The 20,752-nt window shown below is 40.9% G+C and overlaps 1 protein-coding gene and 1 long non-coding RNA gene across 2 annotated transcripts in view; one reads left to right on the top strand and one right to left on the bottom strand.

The window, feature by feature from the left end:
* SPMIP4 (sperm microtubule inner protein 4) overlaps positions 1–13,803 on the bottom strand; it is a 41,629-nt gene extending 27,826 nt beyond the window's left edge. Inside the window, exons 1-3 of the mRNA XM_082693713.1 lie at positions 13,640–13,803; positions 12,817–12,974; positions 249–425 (exon numbers count right to left, since the gene is read on the bottom strand). Coding sequence (XP_082549839.1) covers positions 249–425; positions 12,817–12,950 — 311 coding nt within the window. The 5' untranslated portion in view covers positions 12,951–12,974; positions 13,640–13,803. The remainder of the gene's footprint in view (positions 1–248; positions 426–12,816; positions 12,975–13,639) is intronic.
* Positions 1–19,947, top strand: part of LOC309845582 — a 56,513-nt gene extending 36,566 nt beyond the window's left edge. Inside the window, exons 3-4 of the long non-coding RNA XR_014301351.1 lie at positions 18,336–18,512; positions 19,793–19,947. This is a non-coding gene — a long non-coding RNA (uncharacterized lncRNA). The remainder of the gene's footprint in view (positions 1–18,335; positions 18,513–19,792) is intronic.
* Positions 19,948–20,752: the final 805 nt, after the last annotated feature.

The following is a 20,752-nucleotide window of genomic DNA, read 5'->3' as shown; positions in this document are numbered from 1 at the left end:
TTAATCAAAATTTCTGACCACAATACTTAAACATCTTTAAGGATTGCAGAAATATCCATAAACACAGATTTTTTTTTTTTTACTGATTTCAGAATTAGAAATTATATAATTAGTTTTTCCATCTGTGTCTTTTCATAAACAGTAAAAGAAGTAAGTTTGGAGGTAGATTTAACTCATAGTAGAAATAAAGAAAAATGAAATAAATGAAAAATAAAAACCTCTGTGTGAAGGGCAGAAAGTTTACTTACCTCGGCCAGGTTTCTCCACCAAATCCATAATGCTGATGTCCTTTGCCCATGACATGAGGAGATCCACATTTTCGCCTGTGTTCCTCAGGGAGTGAAATGGGCATTATCCCACCATATTCCCTATCAGCACCCCATCGATGTCTACATTGTTGGTGTGACTCCCTTAATTCCTGATACCTATGAGAAAAGAGAGACTTCTGAAATAATTTCAACATGGAATGCAGTGGTCAGAATGTTTTTGTCCCCAAAGTCCATAGGTTGAAATCCTAATGCCCGATGTGATGGTAGAAGAAAATGGGGCCTTTATTCAGTGACTAGGTTGGAAGAGAGTCATCATGAGTGGGACTAAAGCTCTTATGAAAGAGACCCCTGATGGGGCGCCTGGGTGGCTCAGTGGGTTAAAGCCTCTGCCTTCGGCTCAGGTCATGATCCCAGGGTGCTGGGATCGAGCCCCACATCAGGCTCTCTGCTCAGCAGGGAGCCTGTTTCCCCCGCACTCTCTCACTCTTCCTCCCTCTCTGCCTACTTGTGATCTCTGTCTGCCAAATAAATAAATAAAATCCTAAAAAAAAAAAAAAAAAAAAAAAAAAAAGAGAGAGACCCCTGAGAGCTTACTAGCCCCCTCCACCATGTGAGGACACAGCAAGAAGGTGCCAGGTCTCCACAAACAGACTCGTAGATCAATGGAACAGAATAGAGAGCCCAGAAATAGACTCTCAACTCTAGGGTCAACTAATCTTTGACAAAGCAGGAAAGAATGCCCAATGGAAAAAAGACAGTCTCTTCAGCAAATGGTGTTGGGAAAATTGAACAGCCACATGCAGAAAAATGAAACTGGACCATTTCCTTACACCACACACAAGAATAAACTCCAAATGGATGAAGGACCTCAGTGGGAGAAAGGAATCCATTAAAATCCTTAAGGAGAATACAGGCAGCAACCTATTCAACCTCAGCTGCAGCAACTTCTTCCTAGAAACATCACTAATGGCAAGGGAAACAAGGGCTAAAATGAACTATTGGGACGTCATCAAGATCAAAAGCTTTTGCACAGCAAGGAATCACTCAACAAAACCAAAAGACAATGGGAGAAGGTATTTGCAAATGGCATATCAGATAAAGGGCTAGTATCCAAAATCTATAAAGAACTTATCAAACTCAACACCCAAAGAACAAATAATCCAATCAAGAAATGGGCAGAGGACATGAACAGACATTTCTGCAAAGACATCCAGATGGTCAACAGACACATGAAGAAGTGCTCCACATCACTCAGCATCAGGGAAATACAAATCCAAACCACAATGAGATACCACCTCACACCAGTCAGAATGGCTAAAATTAACAAGTCAGGAAATGACAAATGCTGGCGAGGATGTGGAGAAAGGGGAACCCTCCTATACTGTTGGTGGGAATGCAACCTGGTGCAACCACTCTGGAAAACAGAAAGGAGGTTCCTCAAAAAGTTGAGAATAGAGCTACCCTATGACCCAGCAATCGCACTACTGGGTATTTACCCTAAAGATACAAATGTAGTGATTGGAAGGGGCACATGCACCTGAATGTTTATAGCAGCAATATCCACAATAGCCAAACTATGGAAAGAACCTAGATGTCCATCAACAGATGAGTGGATAAAGAAGATGTGATGTATATATATACAATGGAATACTATGCAGCCATCAAAAGAAATGAAATCTTGCCATTTGCGACGACGTGGATGGAACTAGAGGGTATTATGCTGAGCGAAATAAGTTAGTCAGAGAAAGATAATTATCATACGATCTCCCTGATATGAAGAATGCGAGAGGCAACGTGGGGAGTTTGAGGGGTAGTGAAGGAAAAAATGAAATAAGATAGGATTGGGAAGCAAACAAACCATAAGAAACTCTTAATCTCACAAAACAAACTGAGGGTTGCTGGGGGGAGGGGTGTAGGGAGATGATGGTTGGGTTATGGACATTGGGGAGGGTATGTGCTATGGTGAGTGCTGCGAATTGTGTAAGCCTGATGATTCACAGACCTGTACCCCTGGGGCTAATAATACATTATATGTTGATAAAAAATTAAAAATTAAAAAAAAAAAAGAAAGAAAGAAGGTGGCAGGTCTCAACTAGGAGGAAGGCTTTCACCAGAATGTGACCATTCTGGCATTATGATCCTGGACTTGAAGCCTCCAGAACTGGGAGAAGGAAATGCTGTTTGTAAGAAGCAACCCAGTCTATGCTATTTTGTTACAGCAGCCTGAAGAGACTAAGACAAAGTTCCTATAGCTTCAAAATTACTTTTTTTTTTTTTTTAAAGATTTTATTTATTTGACAGAGATTACAAGTACAGAGAGGCAGGCAGTGGGGTGGGTAAATAGGCTCCCTGCTGAGCAGAGAGCCTGATGCGGGGCTTGATCCCAGGACCCCGGGATCATGACCTGAGCCGAAGGCAGAGGCTTTAACCCACTGAGCCACCCAGGGACCCCTCAAAATTACTTTTGGATTGCATTTTTAAAACACGGACTTCTCTGTGCTGGGTAAATTATGAGATACACTGTTGCTCTAGGAGATCTTCCATGCCTTCTCACCCACCCTCTCAGAGACGTGGCCTGCCCCCACCCCCCATTCACTGCCTGAAACACTGTCCCATTGGAATCAAACTACCCAGAAGACCCCAGAATGTCCCTTTGTTCAAAACTGGCTGATGGTAACACAGGAAAGGGAAAGCAAGATGGAGATCACTTAAATGCCAAGCACTGTATCATGCACCTAATATATGGTATTTCGCTCACGAGAGCTCTATGATATGAAAGTAATAATGATATGCCTAAATAATGGGGCAGTAGGACACAGGGGGAGTCAGCATTATTTCAGGAGTCAGCAAAATCACAAGCTCACTAAGAATGATCTGTAGAACAAATAAACAAACATCTTACGAATACCACACTACCAATTTTCAAATACATGTGGGCATTGCATACTTAAATGAAACTTCATTGTAAAGCATTGTCAAATACATAAAAGCTTCTGGTCATTATGTTTTTTTTTCAGTGTCAGTCAATGAATCATGACACTTTTTATCATGATAAAAACTGTTGACAATGAACAGAAAAACAAAGAGATCCTCATCCTCGAAAAATACTGAGAATCACTGCACTGTCGCATTGTAACTGCACTGAATCCTCAGCAGAGTCATTACCTTTGGGACAATGCTGAAAAGTATTAGAGTGGTATCCTTATGCCAAAAGCCTAATTTTTGCCATCAAAGTATTTAAAACTAGACAAGGAAGTCAATACACAGCTATGAAAGACATCATCAGATTGCTGAAGGAACAAGGTTAAATTCTTGAGGGCCTACAGATGATGACTATTATTTTTTTACTGTTATTCATGTGCTAATTTCTTTTAAACATCTTTACTGAGATACAGTTTACATTCCATATAAGTCATCCATTTAAAGTGAACAATTAAATGGTTTTTAGTATATTCACAAATATGTATAGCCATCACAATAATTTTAGAACCTTTTATGACCTCAAAAAGAAACCTTGTACCCTTTAGACATCATTTCCCCACTTGGCCTTCCCCACCCAGGCCAAAGCAGCCACTAATCTCCTCTCTCTCTTTTTTTATACAGCCTTCCTAGTGCCTGGGAATAGTAGCTCTTTGTGGTTCTGATTTGCATTTTCCTAATGACTAATGATGTTGAGCATCTTTTCACATGCTTATTGGCCATTTGTATATGTTCTTTGGAGACATGTCTGTTACTCAGATCCTTTGTCATTTTTAAATTGGGCTTTTTTTTATTACTGAGGTGTAAAATTACTAGATAGTAGGAGTCCCTTCTCAGATATAGGTCTTTGATCCATGTTGATATGTTGTTAATTTCTATTCATGGTGTGAGATAAGGATACAGCTTCATTCTTGTGCATGTGGATATCCAGTTGTCCCAGCACCTTTTGTTCAAAAGAATAGTTTTTCCCCGTTGAATGGTCTTAGCTAGAGATTTTTTTTTTAATTTAAATTCAGTTTAATTAACATTTGAGCATATTATTAGTTTCAGAGGTAGAATTTAGTGATTCATCAGTTGCATGTAACACCCAGTGCTCCTTCTGTCAAGTGCTCTCCTTAATGCCCATCACCCAGTTACCCCATCCCTCCATCGTCCTCCCCTCCAGCAACCCTCAGTTTCTTTCCTATAGTTAAGAGTCTTATATAATTTGTCTCCCTCTCTGCTTTCATCTTATTTTTCCTTCCCTTCCCCTATGTTCATTTGTTTTGTTTCCTTCTTTTTTTTAAGGTTTTATTTATTTATCTGAGAGAGAGCATGAAGGGAGGTAGGGTCAGAGGGAGAAGGAGATTCCCTGCTGAGCAGGGAGCCTGGTACTCCAGGATCATGACTTGAGCTGAAGGCAGTCACTTAACCAACTGAGCCACCCATATACCCTCTGTTTTGTTTCCTTAATTCCACATTTAAGTGAAATTATATGATATTTGTCTTTCTCTGACTGACTTATTTTGCTTGGCATAATACTCTCTAGTTCACCCACATTGTTGCAAATGGCAAGATTTCATTCTTTCTGATGGCTGAGTAATATTCCATTACTTACACACACACACACACACACACACACACACACACACGCACCCCACACATCTTCTTTACACATTTATGTATCAATGGACATGCAGATTGTCTTTTAATTTTTAAAAATGGAAAGTCATGGGGTGCCTGGGTGGCTCAGTGGGTTAAAGCCTCTGCCTTCAGCTCAGGTCATGATCTCAGTGTCCTGGGATCAAGCCCCGCATCAGGCTCTCTGCTCAACAGGGAGCCTGCTTCCCCCCACCTCTCTCTTTGCCTGCTTCTCTGCCTAGTTGTGATCTCTGTCTGTCAAATAAATAAAATATATTTTAAAAAATGGAAAGTCACGTAAAGGAGCAGAAGCCCTTGCTGCTAATTTTTATCTAGAGCTCCTTTAATAGTGGTTCTCAAAGTGCGGACCATGGACTAACAGTAGCAGCAGCATTTCTCTTTTTAAAAAAGATTTATTTATTTATTTATTTGAGAGAATTTGAGCTCACAGGTGGAGTGAGGGGCAGAGGTGGAGGGGGAGAGAGAGAGAGAATCCTCAAGCAGACTCCGTGCTAAGCATGGAGCCTGACACGTGGCTTGATCCTAAAACCCTGAGATCAGGATCTGATCCAAAACCAAGAATTGGCTGCTCAACTGACTGAGCTATCCAGACCCAACATCAACATCTCTTAAAAGCTTACTAGAAATATAAATTCTCAGGCTTTCCCTCAGGGCTAGGAATCAGAATTTCTTGGTGGAGGGCATAATCTGTTTTAATAAAGCCCTCTTGATGATTGTTACACATGCAAAAGTTTTAAAAGCGTTGCCCCATTCAACAGTTACTTTTCATAGGAATCAGACGTGATTCTTCCTTTTGATCCCTAACTGATCAGGGAAGTTTACCAGGCTCACAAATGCTCTGTGTGGATGAGGTCTTTGGAGGAAACTGGAGAATGACTGTGTTTCACATCTGGGTCAAAGTGTTACTGAACAAAAGCAGCAGAAGTAGAACCAAAGGAAAACAAAGTCAGAAAGTCTATTGGTGACCACTCCCACCCCTGTCCTGGGAATGTGGAATATTCTGAGGAAGGCTTTGGACCTCCAGAACGTATGGAATAAAGATTTGAGTAGAATTTATTTTGATTTTAAGGGCTGAGAAGTGGAGTTGAATTTTGGGCCAAATCAGTAGAGATGATAAAGAATTCAGGTATTTAGAGCACATTGGAGAAGTGGTATGGTAAGAGGTGAAGCAGGAGAGGACAACAAGAACAATAGCCTGGGGGCCTTATAAGCCCTTTGCACTGTAACTGTGTAGTGGGGAGACAACCAGAAACACAGGAGAGGAGTTCAGAGAGAGGACTATGTGGAACTTCTTTGTACCGGTATAGCACTCAGCTTAATGTAAGCCCTCTGTAAATAGCTGCTCAATGGAATGAAGAATTAGCACTGTCTTATAAATGGAATACTTTATCTCGTGAAGTTACTAGATAGGGGTTGGCAAATTATGGCTTACAGGCCAACTCCAACCTGCTGCCTGTTTTTGTTAGTAAAATTCTATTGGAATGCAGCCACAACCATTCATTATGTATTGTCTATTATCTGTGGCTGCTTTTTGCCCTGCAATAGCAGAGTTGAGTAGTTTGACAGAGACCATACATAAAGCCTAAAATACAGTTGACCCTTGAGTGATGTGGGAGTTAAGGGTACCGACCCCTTATGCCGTTGAAAATAAGCATGTAACTTTTGACTCCCCAAGAACTTCACTATTAATAGCCTACTGTTGACGAGAAGACTTACAGTTAACATAAATAGTTGATTACACTATTTTGAAATATTATACACACATGTGAGCACACATATTTGGTATAGGTCTTACATACTATATTCTTACAATAAAGTGAGCTAGAGAAAAGAAAATGTTAAGAAAATCCTAAGGAAAAGAAAATACATTTATATCACTATATTGTATTTATGGAAAAAAATCTGCATATACACGAACCCATGCAGTTCAAACCTATGTTGTTCAGTGGTCAATTGCATTTACTGTCTGACCCTTTACAGAAGTTTGCCAGCCTCTGTACTTGCTTGTCAAGGAGAACCTGGGTGACCACTGATTTAGGGTGCTGTAGAAGGCATGGCGGTATTCAGCTCACAGACCTCTTAGGCCTTCACCAGCTTTATGGCTGTGATAAGTAGACATGGTATGAAGGGCTTGACAAGTGAAAAATATTTAAACACATTTGATTAATGGCAACCAAAGCTTTAATATCTAAGTTTTTAAAAAGTTATATTTATTTATTTTTATTAACATATAATGTATTATTTGCTTCAGGGGTACAGGTCTATGAATTATCAGTCTTACACAATTCACAGCACTCACCATAGCATATGCCCTCCCCAGTGTCCATAACCCAGATACACTATCTCTACCCGACCCCACAGCAACCCTTAGTTTGTTTCCTGAGATTAAGAGTCTCTAATGGTTTTTCTCCCTCCCTGGTCCCATCTTGTTTCACTTTTTCTTTCCCTACCCCCATGACCCCCCTGCCCTACCTCTCAATTCCTCATATCAGAGAGATCATATATAATTGTCTTTCTCTGACTGACTTATTTCGCTTCTCATAATACCCTCTAGCTCCATCCACGTCATTGCAAATGCCAAGATTTTGGTTTTTTGATGGCTGCATAGTATTCCTGTGTGTGTGCGTGCACGCACACATATTACATCTTATTTATCCATTCATCTGTTGTTGGACATCTAGGTTCTTTTCATCGTTTGGCTATTGTGGACATTGCTGCTATAAATATTCAGGTGCACGTGACCTTCAGATTACTACATTTGTACTAAAAAGTTATATTTAAATTAGATGAGTCAATTTCCCAACATCTGACCTCCATATATTATATTGTCCTAGGAAGACAAGCCAGGAGAAAATGTTAATCATTTGGGTGGGCATCCATCTAAAGTTAGTAAGTTGCAGGAAGCCATTTAAAATAAAAGGCAAGGGGTACCTGGGTGGCTCAGTGGGTTAAAGCCTCTGCCTTCATCTTGGGTCATGAGCTCAGGGTCCTGGGATTGAGCCCCACATTGGGGGGGGGTCTCTGCTCGGCAGGGGGTCTGCTCCCCTCCCCCCACCATCTCTCTCTGCCTGCCCCTCTACCTACTTGTGATCTCTGTCTGTCAAATAAATAAATAAATAAAATATAAAAAAATTAAAATAAAAGACAAAAGCAAAAATAAGTCCTAGTTTCCTTTATTTTAGTGTCTCACATATCCCCCCCTTAGCTTGAATACTAACAGCATCTTATAGAAGGAACTAATTAACATAAATATTGAAATTTTAGGATTAAATAATTTGAAAGCTTAAATAATACATGTCGCCACAGCAAAGAGAATAACAGTAAATTGTTAGCATTGCAATTTGTGGCCACATAAAATTGTTTACTTGCTTTTGAGATATATAGGTTTCCTATGGTTGAACCAGCATCTTACTTTGGAGTCACTAGGGAGTTTAGAGCATTACATTCTACATGGGGGCTGAATCTAGCCAGTAATTATTGGAAGGAATGATTAAAGGATAGCTCAGAACAAACATATTCTCATTTTTAGTTGGCAGAGGACTTGTGGTAATAAATAAACAAACAAGTAAATAAATAAATAAATAAATAAATAAATAAATAAAAATTCAGGAATCCTAAAGCAATGGAATAAATCCAGAAACCAAATGGGAATGTTTGATGAAATCTTAAATAATTCTCTAAGCATGATACGCTCTAGTTCCATCCATGTTGTCGCAAATGGCAAGATTTCATTTCTTTTGATGGCTGCATAGTATTCCATTCTGTATATATACATCACATCTTCTTTATCCATTCATCTGTTGATGGACATCTAGGTTCTTTCCATAGTTTGGCTATTGTGGACATTGCTGCTATAAACATTCGGGTGCACGTGCCCCCTCGGATCACCACGTTTGTATCTTTAGGGTAAATACCCAGTAGTGCAATTGCTGGGTCATAGGGCAGTTCTATTTTCAATATTTTGAGGAACCTCCATGCTGTTTTCCAGAGTGGTTGCACCAGCTTGCATTCCCACCAACAGTGTAGGAGGGTTCCCCTTTCTCTGCATCCTCACCAGCATCTGTCATTTCCTGACTTGTTGATTTTAGCCATTCTGACTGGTGTGAGGTGATATCTCATTGTGGTTTTGATTTGTATTTCCCTGATGCTGAGTGATATGGAGCACTTTTTCATGTGTCTGTTGGCCATCTGGATGTCTTCTTTGCAGAAATGTCTGTTCATGTCCTCTGCCCATTTCTTGATTGGATTATTTGTTCTTTGGGTGTTGAGTTTGCTAAGTTCTTTATAGATTTTGGACACTAGTCCTTTATCTGATATGTCGTTTGCAAATATCTTCTCCCATTCTGTCAGTTGTCTTTTGATTTTGTTAACTGTTTCCTTTGCTGTGCAAAAGCTTTTGATCTTGATGAAATCCTAATAGTTCATTTTTGCCCTTGCTTCCCTTGCCTTTGGCGATGTTCCTAGGAAGATGTTGCTGCGGCTGAGGTCGAAGAGGTTGCTGCCTGTGTTCTCCTCAAGGATTTTGATGGATTCCTTTCTCACATTGAGGTCCTTCATCCATTTGGAGTCTATTTTTGTGTGTGGTGTAAGGAAATGATCCAATTTCATTTTTCTGCATGTGGCTGTCCAATTTTCCTAACACCATTTATTGAAGAGGCTGTCTTTTTTCCATTGGACGAAATCTTAAATAATTCTCAAGGCGCTTCCTTGATGTTTATTTGCTTAATGAACTAGAGAACTTGCTAGAGGTAAGGAGATGTCAATTGAATGGAAAACAGAGATAGACATCTGTCATGATTTTGAATAGCTATACCAGCCATTCCTTAATTTTCACTGGAAGGAATACAAAAGAATACCACTTGCTTATTGATATCTTTAAAGGAGATCAAGTCAGAGTATATATAATAGTGACTACTATAATTGCTCTAAAACCCATCGGTGAAGAAAGTAACTGAAGGATAAAGAGTAACTCCCCTTTAGCCAGAGGGTAAGCCAGAAGCACAGTCCTGGTTTTCTTACGCTTTGTGGGTAAGAAAGCATTTTCAGCACTTTGTGCGTAAGAAAGCATTTTCAGTGCTTTCTGCTAGCCCACTGGTTCTCAAAGTAAGCTGAGAAACTTCTAAAAATGAAGATTTCACCGCAGACCTTGTAAGCCAGAATATCTCCAGACCGAGCCTGGGAATCTCTATTTTAGAAAGCTGCTCATGTGGTTCTGATGTGTTCGCACACTGGTGCTGGGCAACCAGTGCAGCTAGACTACCTATTCAAAAAAGAAAAAATATGTATGAAAAAATAAGTATGCTGATGTGAGGAGTCATTCTGCATTGTTGTTAAAACGGCTGAGTTCAGAACACATGATATTTTAAAAAAAGTATCGCTTTAAGCTTGTCCAAGTTCGGAAAGGTGAACTGTTGAGAGCTAACATCTGCAGGGATTCATGTTCACCCTTACCATTATGAAGGGTGATTCCTGAAGTCTAGGAGCTTCTTGTCTTGCTTTGCACTTGAGATACCTTGAGGCTTGAGTTGGGAGCCACAGACCCTGACTGTGCTCTGAAGAAGTAAGCCTCAGCATTGAGAGTAGAGGTACCAGTGTTAACTTGATGACCACTTTTCAGAGAAGTTCAGAAGAAAAAGAGAACTTCTGTTTCTGTAAGCTGACCAGCTGCTTTTTAAGAGGGAGTTAATAGGAAGGTTTGTGAGAATGCATGATCATCCTGGCTTTCCCATTTGGGGATTATGATAGGAAAAAATTCACATGGATTAAAGGGAAAGGAAGTTATTAGGAATCAGGAACATGGATTTGTACCTACCTTTTGCTTCAAGTAGTACCTTATTGCAGTTTATAGGTAACTGAACATATGTTGTATTTAATTGTATAATCAGTTAACAAAAAGCAGCATTTTCTCAAAGATGCTTCTCTTAAATTTCATGCTAGTTAAAAGGTTTGGAACCAATTACTAACCAACCATAGCTTGGTAGGTAGAAGAGACAAATATTTCAGTGAAAAGCCTTACATAAGTGCTTTTGAGGGGATGGTGAGTTCATTCAGATAGGATAGCCTTAAATTCCTGCTCTGATCCCTTTTGGCTAAATATAAAGTTTTATATTACTTTTGAGCCAGGGACAGTTGCCTTTTCCCAGATCATGCACAGTCTGCTAAGAGTTCCCTTTGACTCAAAGGAAACCTTGCCTAATCTGATCCAACTGACAGCCATTTTCAGGAATCAGGGAGCAGAAGAGCATGTGCAGCAAGGACTGACTCAGTGTACGTGAGCTGGGCCCTCTTTCTTACAAATATTCCTTTTCATTAAGTAAAAAATCCAGTTTACAAAAAAATATGTTAAATACAATCTTTAAATTTAAAAAATGGAGAAGACACATACTAAGATGTTAACGGTGGTTATTCTGGATAAAGGAAGTATGGGGTTTTCCTCTCATGCTTTAATTTCATAGCTTTTCCTTCTGTTAGAAAATGGGAAGTTTGTTTTCTTTATGGATATACATGATTTCTAAATTATTTATAAGGAACATGTGTTAATTTTATCATTAGAAAAGAAAAGCTTTCTTCTTTTTTCATATAAAGGGCGTATTTACAAACTGGACTACATCCATGGAAATCTGATCAAGATAGTAAAAGCCTCAATGGAAGAAAGAGTAAAGTCTATAGAGAACCAGTGTTTAGTCTGGCAAAGAGAATTCTTACAGCGCCAAAGGATCTTCGAACTCTTGAAGGGCTGCTGTCATGGAGTTGATAGATTATTCTTATTTTGCATGGCTTTGGAAAGAAGAACTGGGATCAGCAGACAGAAATTTGGGGGAGGAAAAAATGTTCTCAGTAGAAAGAAAATTACCTAGTAATCAGTAGCATTCAGAATTGGGATGGATTGCCTGTGTGGTAGAGACATTCCATGTTGGAAGTGTAAACTGAGGCTGGGTGGCTTTCTGTGTGATTTCTTAAAGAAGGAATTCTTAAATGAGAGATTTGACCAACTGAAATAAACAAAATAAAACAACCACACAGGCTGTTTTTTCACTGTCCAAGTGTTTTGAGATTTTTTGGGGGTGGGGAGAGCCTCAAAATGATTCAAATAAATACAGAAAGCTGGCCCTAAGATCTTGGAAAATTACTTGTTTGTACCTGTTACTTCATATGTAAAATGAGGATAATGGACTGTATTTACAGGGTTGCTGTGAGGATTAAAAGGACTGCTACATTCAAAGCATTTGGTTCAGTGCCCACTTACAGTAATTACTCAATATACATTAGGGGCAATTTTAATAATAATTTGTAGTTAATATGTTACAGGAAATTCAATAAAGCAAATATTTAGGTAGCAACTGTGAATAACAGATTCTGGGACTGTTTTTGAACAGATGGTGTTAGGGGATGTTAGGGAACCACTACACTACTCCTTATAAAATATAATGTTTGATTAAAACAGGTCAATTTTGGGGGTGCTTGGGTGGCTCAATGGGTTAAGCCTCTGCCTTCAGCTCAGATCATGATCTCAGGGTCCTGGGATGGAGCCCCACATTGGGCTCTCTGCTCAGCAGGGAGCCTGCTTTCCCTCTCTGTCTGCCTGCCTCTCTGCCTACTTGTGTGATCTCTGTCTGTCACATAAATAAAATCTTAAAAAAAAAAAGATTAATTTTCAAATGAAGGATCATTCTGGATCTGATCATTCTGGAGTTCTAGAATGTAGTGGATAAAATTGATGTCTGTCTTGCAAAAATATACCAACTTACTTTTGATCAATTGCCTAACAGATATGGATACCTCATAGTTAATTGTCATGTTATGCCATCCCTATGATGTGAAAACAGAAAGCCCCCAACTGAATGTTTTTTTCTCACATAATTCACATAGAAAAATAAACTAATGTATTAAAGCCCTTTTTACTTATGTTCTCTAGTTTTTGTTTTACCTGTCCTCTGAGGCAGTTGGACGAACAGTTGTTTGTAGCGGAGTGTGCAATTCATTAGAGTAGAAGGTATTGGACAGTATGTCAGCTCCTTCAAGCTCTCTGCAACAATAGGGCCTGCCGTGAATTACCTCCATGTTTCTTGACTAAGATGGCACAGACTGGAAGAGAAAAGGAGGGCACACTTCGGCAGTCAGCTTGACTTGGTCACTATCACAAAGATTCCCTCAGGGAAGGCAGGGAACATAATTTATACTGCTGGTGTTCAACACTGCATAAAAATCACTTCCTTCTTCACTAAGAGGCTGTCTGTGGACCCTCAGATTGTCACATCAGTAATTAATAGCAGCTTAAATTCTATGGAAATGAATTTCAATGGAAACAAATCCACAAGTGGAAGATGTTCCTAAGTACAGTCTAAACACTTTGTGGATGACATGTAGGTTCATATCCATAAAAGGCCACTACTGTAGGGACATCGACTGAAATTATATTTTTTGCCTCAAAATTTACTATAACTATTCAAGAAAGCTCAGTTGATCCCCCTTCCTCCCCACCGTATAATATTTCCAAAAAGCAGGCAGAATCATCCAGCAGATTAAGCAGTGTGTTTCTAAAGGTTTCAGGGATCCGGAATGAGAGAAGCCCTTTGCAGAGAGGTTGGAGAGGCAGGCACGAAGCGCAGGCAGGATCCCAAAGGGTTTAGAATCCCACCCTCTCCCTCAGACTTAGACAGGGGAGCCAAGGAGGCACCCTGGCTGGGGCCACGTGTCTTCCGGGCCATCAGCGTCCCGTCAAGCAGTGTGACTCGAGGGTTCGAACACACCTGGGACATCGGCCTGGGAGCGGCCCTGCACTGTGTCTCCCCTTCTCCTCCCCAAAGCTGGTGGGCCTCTGCGGGGCGTGGAATCCCGCTGTTGCCCGCACCTGCGGGCCCGGGGAGCTTGCAGGCTGGGGGCAGGTGCGGGTGGGAGAGAGAGAGAGAGGGACCGCGGACAGGCCAGGGGTGGGGTTGAGGGTGCCTGTGACGGCAGCGGTGACCGTGGCACTAGGTAATGCATTCTTGCGGGGCAGGGGGCAGCTCTTAGAGGTTTCGCGGGAAGCGAGCCCAGGAGCTCCGTGACTCGCGACTTGTAGGAATCGGAAGTGGGACTGGAAGCGTGGAGGAAGGGCTGGAGGCTCAGGATAGAGGTGAAGGGAACTCTTACCGAGCCCCAACCCCGTCCCCCGGCCCCCGCCGGCTCCGCGCTAACGCCTTTCCCTGCTCTGACCCCAGGCGTCCTCGGGTGGCGGCTTCATGTTCTGCTTCGTGGGCTACGTGTTCTAGGCTTTTCCCCTAGCCGAGGCGTTCTCGTGTGTGGACCGGGCACAGACGAGCACAGGGCCAGGAGAGCGGGCCAGAGGGACACCCTGATGAGGCCAGAGCGTCTAACCCATGTTCCCCTTCCACCTCCCCTTGCTGGAATGGGGGAAGTGACGCCACCACATCCAAGGCGGCTTCGCAGAACTCCGCACACTGCTCGCGGGATTGCGCCCTGTGAGAACCTCAGCTCTTCCTCCCCTGGGTGGGTGCGGACGTGGTGAACCGGCGTGCATGCCCTATGCAGTTCCTAAGGATCTAGCCCCACCTCAATGCCCTGTCAACAGCGACACTGCCTTTGGCAGCCCGCACCCCCCCAACAAATGTGAACCACGTTTCTGTACTTAGAGAGGCGCGAGTTTCTCTGATGACTGATAACTGGGCTCCCCAGAAGGATGGGGGTGTGGAAAACTTAGGTTTGGGGAGAGACTAGAACCCAGCCTGCAGGAACACAGAAGGATGTGCGGGCTAAGAGTGATCACCACCTCTGAGAAGGGAGGCGTGACAGTGTCCTCCTTGCGCCCCGCCCCCTTTTAAAATGTTTTGATCAGATCAGCTGACCAGTGGTATTCATTTTATGCTGTGCCTTCTAGGTGAATGTTAGCTGATGTGAGGGAAAGAAAAGTGCATTGGAATAGGCAAAGTAGTCATTTTGTATTCTTGGTCAACTTCTTAGTTCCCACACCTCTCCCACAACTCCACTAAGCTTGCAAGAGTAAATACTGCTGGAGATAGGGTTGTGAATTAGGTGGTTTGTTTATATCTTTACCCCCTTTATACACCCGTCCCCGAAAAAAAACCTTCTTGTGGAAGTCCATCTTAGCCTTTTTTAAAATTTTATATTGTCTTTTTTGCTGCTCTGGGGTTTTCAGGGTTTCCCTTTAAATTCCTTCCCATTAAATTCCCTGTCAGCTCAGCTTCTTTCCTGTGCCCAGCCTTCCAGTAATTTCCATATTCCACCTTTCTGTTGTGCTTGACCTTTATTCTGTTTCCTAATGGCTTGATTCTTCCTGGGAGGTAATAATTGAGCATAATAGATTTAATCAGGCATATTCCTGAAGCTGCATCACTGGCCACATGTGAATGGTTGTGAAACCAGGGAAGTTAGGGCAACAATGGGTTGATTGACCAGGATATGTGGTGATAGTCTATAGGTTCTACTGGGTTTGAAATTTTATTTTCTGTCAAATGGGAGTAAAGGGTAGGAAAACATATTTACTTATTTTTAACTTTGCTATTTCCAAATAAAATATATAGGCAAGAAAAAAAATTCATTGTCAGATTTTTATAAAACAAGTATTCTCTTTGGAAATCCTTCCTTTTCTGAAAGGTTCTTGAAGATTTTAAGATTGGGTCTGCTTGACCATGCTCCTTGTTCTAGGGTTTTTTTGACTGCACTCATACAGCCTCAGCCATCAGGTGTTGTATATGTGACCCCAACAACACAAAGTAGCCACTTAACAGAGGGGTGCTCAAAATAACTGACTTTTTAGCTGTATCACCACCACCAGTGGAGTCAGTAGCCTCAGATCACTTATCTGCTTCTCCCGACAGGTTGATCTCCTTCGTCCCCTCATTTACCTTAATATATTCTTTGAGTGACCAGTAATCCTTCCAGTGGGAAAATAAAATTTAGGATTGAAAAAAATATATGCATAGAATACTGTGGCTGGGTTGACAAAAATTCCAAACCACTAAAGTTAGACCTTTAAACTTCAAGGAAATAATATATAGGAAGTATAAATAAAGTAAATTATTAGTTATACTCTATAACCTTTATTTTTTTTTTAAGATTTTATTTATTTATTTGACAGAGAGAAATCACAAGTAGATGGAGAGGCAGGCAGAGAGAGAGAGAGAGAAGGAAGCAGGCTCCCTGCTGAGCAGAGAGCCCGATGCGGGACTTGATCCCAGGACCCTGAGATCATGACCTGAGCCGGAGGCAGCGGCTTAACCCACTGAGTCACCCAGGCGCCCCTATAACCTTTATTTTAAATCTGTTGCAGAGACTTTTAAATAAGTGGTATTTGGTAGTGAACCAAATAAGGTTTTGAGATATCTGGTACTTCTTGGCAGGAGTATTTAAAAAAAAATTCCCATCCCTCTTTTTTTTTTTTTTCCCAATAGATTTCATTTATGAGAGAGAAAGAGAGAAGGAACACAAGCACAACGGAGCTGGAGAGGGAGAAGAAGGCTTCCTGATGAGTAGGGAGCCTGATATGGGACTCGATCCCAGGACTCTGGGATCATGATGTGAGCCAAAGGCAGATACTTAACCAATTGAGCCACTCAGGTGCCCCCCACCCCCCAGTTTTGATATAATTGACATATAACGTTATATAAATTTAAGGTGTATAGCATAATGACTTCTACATATGTATATTATGAAATAATTATCACAGTAATTTCAGTTGTTAGCATCTATCACCATGTTTAGTTATAAAAAGGACTTTTTTTCCTTGTGATGAAATCTTTTAGGATTTGCTCTCTTAGCAACTTCAAATATACCATAGAGCATTAACTCTAGTCATCTGTTGTGCATTACATCCCAGTACTTATCTATCTCATAGCTGGAAATTTGTACTTTTTGACCACCTTCCCTTGATTCCCTCACCTCTCAGTCCCTGCCTCTGGCAACTACAAATCCGATCTCCTTTTCTACGAGTTTGTTTGTTTGTTTTGATTCCACATATAAGTGAGAACATATAGTATTTATCTTTCTCTGTCTTATTTTACTTAGCATAAGGCCCTCAAGATCCATATACCTTGTTGTGAAAGCAGGATTTCTTTCTTTTAATGGCTGAATAGCCTGTGTGTGTGTGTGTGTGTGTGTGTGTGTGTGTGCATGTGCCACATTTTCTTTATCCATTCATCTGTTGATGGATGCTTAGGTTGTTTCCATGTCTTGGCTATTATAAATAATGCTGTAGCGGACATGGGGTATACAGTTATCTTTTTGATATCATGATTTCATGAGTATTTTATAAAGATTTATTTATTTGTTTATTTGTTTGTTTGTTTGCTTGTTTAAGACAGGGAGAGGGAGAGAGCACAAGCAAGGGGAGTGGCAGAGGGAGCGGGAGAAGCAGGCTCCCTGGGAGCCTGAAGTGGGCTACATCCCAGAACCCTGGGATCTTGACCTGAGCTGAAGGCGGATGCTTAAGTGGCTGAGCCACGCAGGCACCCTCATGAGTATTTTTTTTTGAAGGTTTCTATTTATTTATTTGACAGACAAGAGATCACAAGTAGGCAGAGAGGCAGACAGAAAGAAGGAGGGGGAAGCAGGCTTCCCGCTGAGCAGAGAGCCCAATGCGGGGCTCGATCCCAGGACCCTGGATCATGACCTGAGCTGAAAGCAGAGGCTTTAAACCACTGAGCCACCCAGGTGCCCCTCATGAGTATTTTTTTAAATAGAAAAAGTTTGAGCCTTATTCCTTGCCTAGAAGATGGGTTGGGAAGTCTCTTTCAGAGACTTTAAAATATACTTAAAAAAATTGCAAAACTTAAAATCTCATTGATTCCAATGAATTTATCCTTTTTACTAGGATGACAATTTAAAAGTACATATTCTGCTGGCTTTAAAATTAAACTGTTTACAAATGAGTTTAATGACACTTTAATTAATAGTAAATTGAGTTTTTTGCCTTGAGTAGCTAAGGGACTACACAGTCATTGAAACGACATAGATGCAAATATTTACAAAATATCTTTACTTAGTAAATAATCCCTAATTGCCTAGACTGTGTCATTGATTGTCCCAGTGCCTGCAGTCTCTGGGGATACGGAGCCAGGGACCAGTTATAATCCAATGTGTAGGTGCAGCATTGAGAGGCAAACACTCTTGCACTTCTAGCCTCAAGAATTATGGAAATAAGGACTGTAGTTATGCTATATATTTTCTTCCTAGTCTAGGTGGGCTATGCTCCAAAGATGGCTCCCAGTGAACCACAGCTCCTATTATTAATGCTCATGTGTACTTCCCACCTTCATTTGTATGGGCTGGTCTGTGACTTGTGTTAACCGCTTGAATGCACTAGAAGTGGTGCTGTACCAATTCTAGACCTGGTCTTTAGAGAACTGGCCACTTCTATTTTCTCCTTCTTGGAACATTTGCTTTTGGGAGTTCTGAATGACCATGAAATAAGTCTGACTACCTTACTAGAGAGATGCTGTGGAAAGATTGCATGAAGAGGGAGAGAGACCCTGTTGTTACGATGTCCCTGTTATCTGAAGAGATGACTCCAATCCCACCTGTCATCTGACTGCAACCACATGAGAGGCCCTAGGTGAGACCAGCAGAACTGCCCATATGATCTCAGTCAACCAACAGAAGCACAAGGTAATAAAACAGTTGCTCTTTAAAACCACCAAGTCCAGTGATAACCAAGCACTTGTTATGTAATGTTTGTATATATTACATGATTTTTTTCTTTCTTATCTTTTAAAATATTAGAATGTTTTAATATTTTAATGTTAATTAGGATGTTTGTTAGTGGTTCACTTTACAATGTAGTTATTTAAGATGCAGAATATTTTGATGGCATTGTAACTAAACTAGGAGAAGAAGTGAACATTATTCGGAAGTAGACAGGTGACTGAGCCTGCTTCCCGTGCCCCCCTCTGCCTGCCTCTCTGCCTAATTTTGATCTCTTTCTGTCAAATAAATAAATTCTTAAAAAAAAGAAGGAAGTGTAGATAATTAAGCACCAGCTCTTAACTATTTCTAACTCATAAGTGATTTGCATCAGTTTCTAAATATTTCAATGGCCTCAGGAAATTACATGGTGTGGCCTGAGATATGTCCTGTTCCCATGTACCTAGACAAAGAGGGAACTGGAAATGTTAGTGAGTTCTGGAGACATCAGTCACAGTGTTCTGTACTTTGTCTCCCTCCAAGTTTTAGCTTCATCCTATCATTCTCTACACTACAACCTGGGAGATTTTTGTAAAATGCAAATCTGACATGTTTCTTGCTTGAAATCTATGACACATCCCTATTACTCACAGAATGAAGGCTAACTGAGAAATTTTTTCATAATATTTTCATTCTCAACTCTTAACCACAGGCAGCCTACCCTTCGATTATTTTGAGCTTTTTGCAGTTTCTTAACTTAGCCTTTTTCTGGTCTCCATACCTCCCCCCTGCCATTTTCTCATACCAAGCTTCATTGTTTTTGGTAAACCACATCTGTGAGTCAGGGTTCAGTGAGGGACAGAAGCCATACCCATTATTTGAGCAGGACAAATTTAATATAAAGGATTATTAACTAGTAGAAGCTGGGTCACTATTGAAAGGGGAGATTTAAACTTCTTGGAAGACAATATGCATGTCATAGCTATACACAGCCTTCAGATGGAGAAAAAACTTGCTAGAGGTATAGATTGGCACTGTTCTCTAGAAGAGGTCTGGTTTTGTTGGAGGATGTGAATTGGCCAGAACTGGCCTTTAGAGGTGGCCTGGAGGGTATGGGCTGGTTACAGCTGCTGGTAGAGAGGGAGTGGTCTAATGGCACAGCTGGGACTCTTCTATGTGGCTTACAGGCTCTGGTGATGAAAAATAATAATAGGGGATCATTACCTGAAACAGAAGTGTCTTATACTGTTATCTTTGCCTTGCAGGGTCATTCCAGTGCCATCTATTGATGAAGCTTAAAATTCTGCCACCTAGCAAAGGAGAAGCTTTTGCAGGATTCAAGTCCATTACCACAAAATGCAGGGAAAAGAAGAGTGAATTTAGAATGGAGAACCAATAAATTGATAATTTGCACACCTTAGCAATGGTAATTTATTTAACACATACTATGTGCCAGGTGCTATGATAGAATTGTGTGTGTGTGTGTGTGTGTGCAGCTGTATGTAATTTTAAATCCCACAGCAGCCCTCTGAAGTAGAAACTATTCTCATTTGACATATACAAAAATGATCCATGTTTGTTTGGACATCAAAGCTATGCTCTTCTCTGCTATCCTGATATTCCTTTCTTCTCTGTGGAAAATTAAATGCACCCTCATGTCTTCCCCTTTACTGCTTGCCTCTTGTATTACAACACTTATATTGCAGTACCTTTTGGTTTATATGTCTACCTGTCTCCATAATACAGGAGTTCCTAAAAAGCAGGAATAGTGTTTTTTTTTTTTTTTAAAGATTTTATTTATTTATTTGAGAGAGATTTTACTGAGAGAGATCACAAGCAGACAGAGAGGCAGGCAGAGAGAGAGGAGGAAGCAGGCTCCCTGCTGAGCAGAGAGCCTGACGTGGGGCTCGATCCCAGGACTCCGAGTCCATGACCTGAGCCGAAGGCAGCTGCTTAACCCGCTGAGCCACCCAGGCGCCCCAGAAATAGTGTTTTTTGATTCATTTTGGTTCCCAGCGCATACCTTTAGTACTTAGTACCTAATAGGCACTTAAATGCTCATGAAAAGAATAATTGTTTGGGTGTTCCCTCCTTGGAACCAATGCCAGTGGACTGAATAATTCTGGAAACACCTAGGTAGGTGCTGAGTAAATCTTTTGAATTGGGTTGAATATTTTCCTTTGGATTAAGCCAGTTGTGTCTTGTTGAGTCTTGAAAATAGGGAA

Source organism: Mustela nivalis (genome assembly GCF_964662115.1).
Source record: "Mustela nivalis genome assembly, chromosome: 12".
Classification (NCBI taxonomy): domain Eukaryota; kingdom Metazoa; phylum Chordata; class Mammalia; order Carnivora; family Mustelidae; genus Mustela; species Mustela nivalis.
Note: the sequence above shows the minus strand (reverse complement) of the source record. Positions and strands in the feature narration are given on the sequence as shown.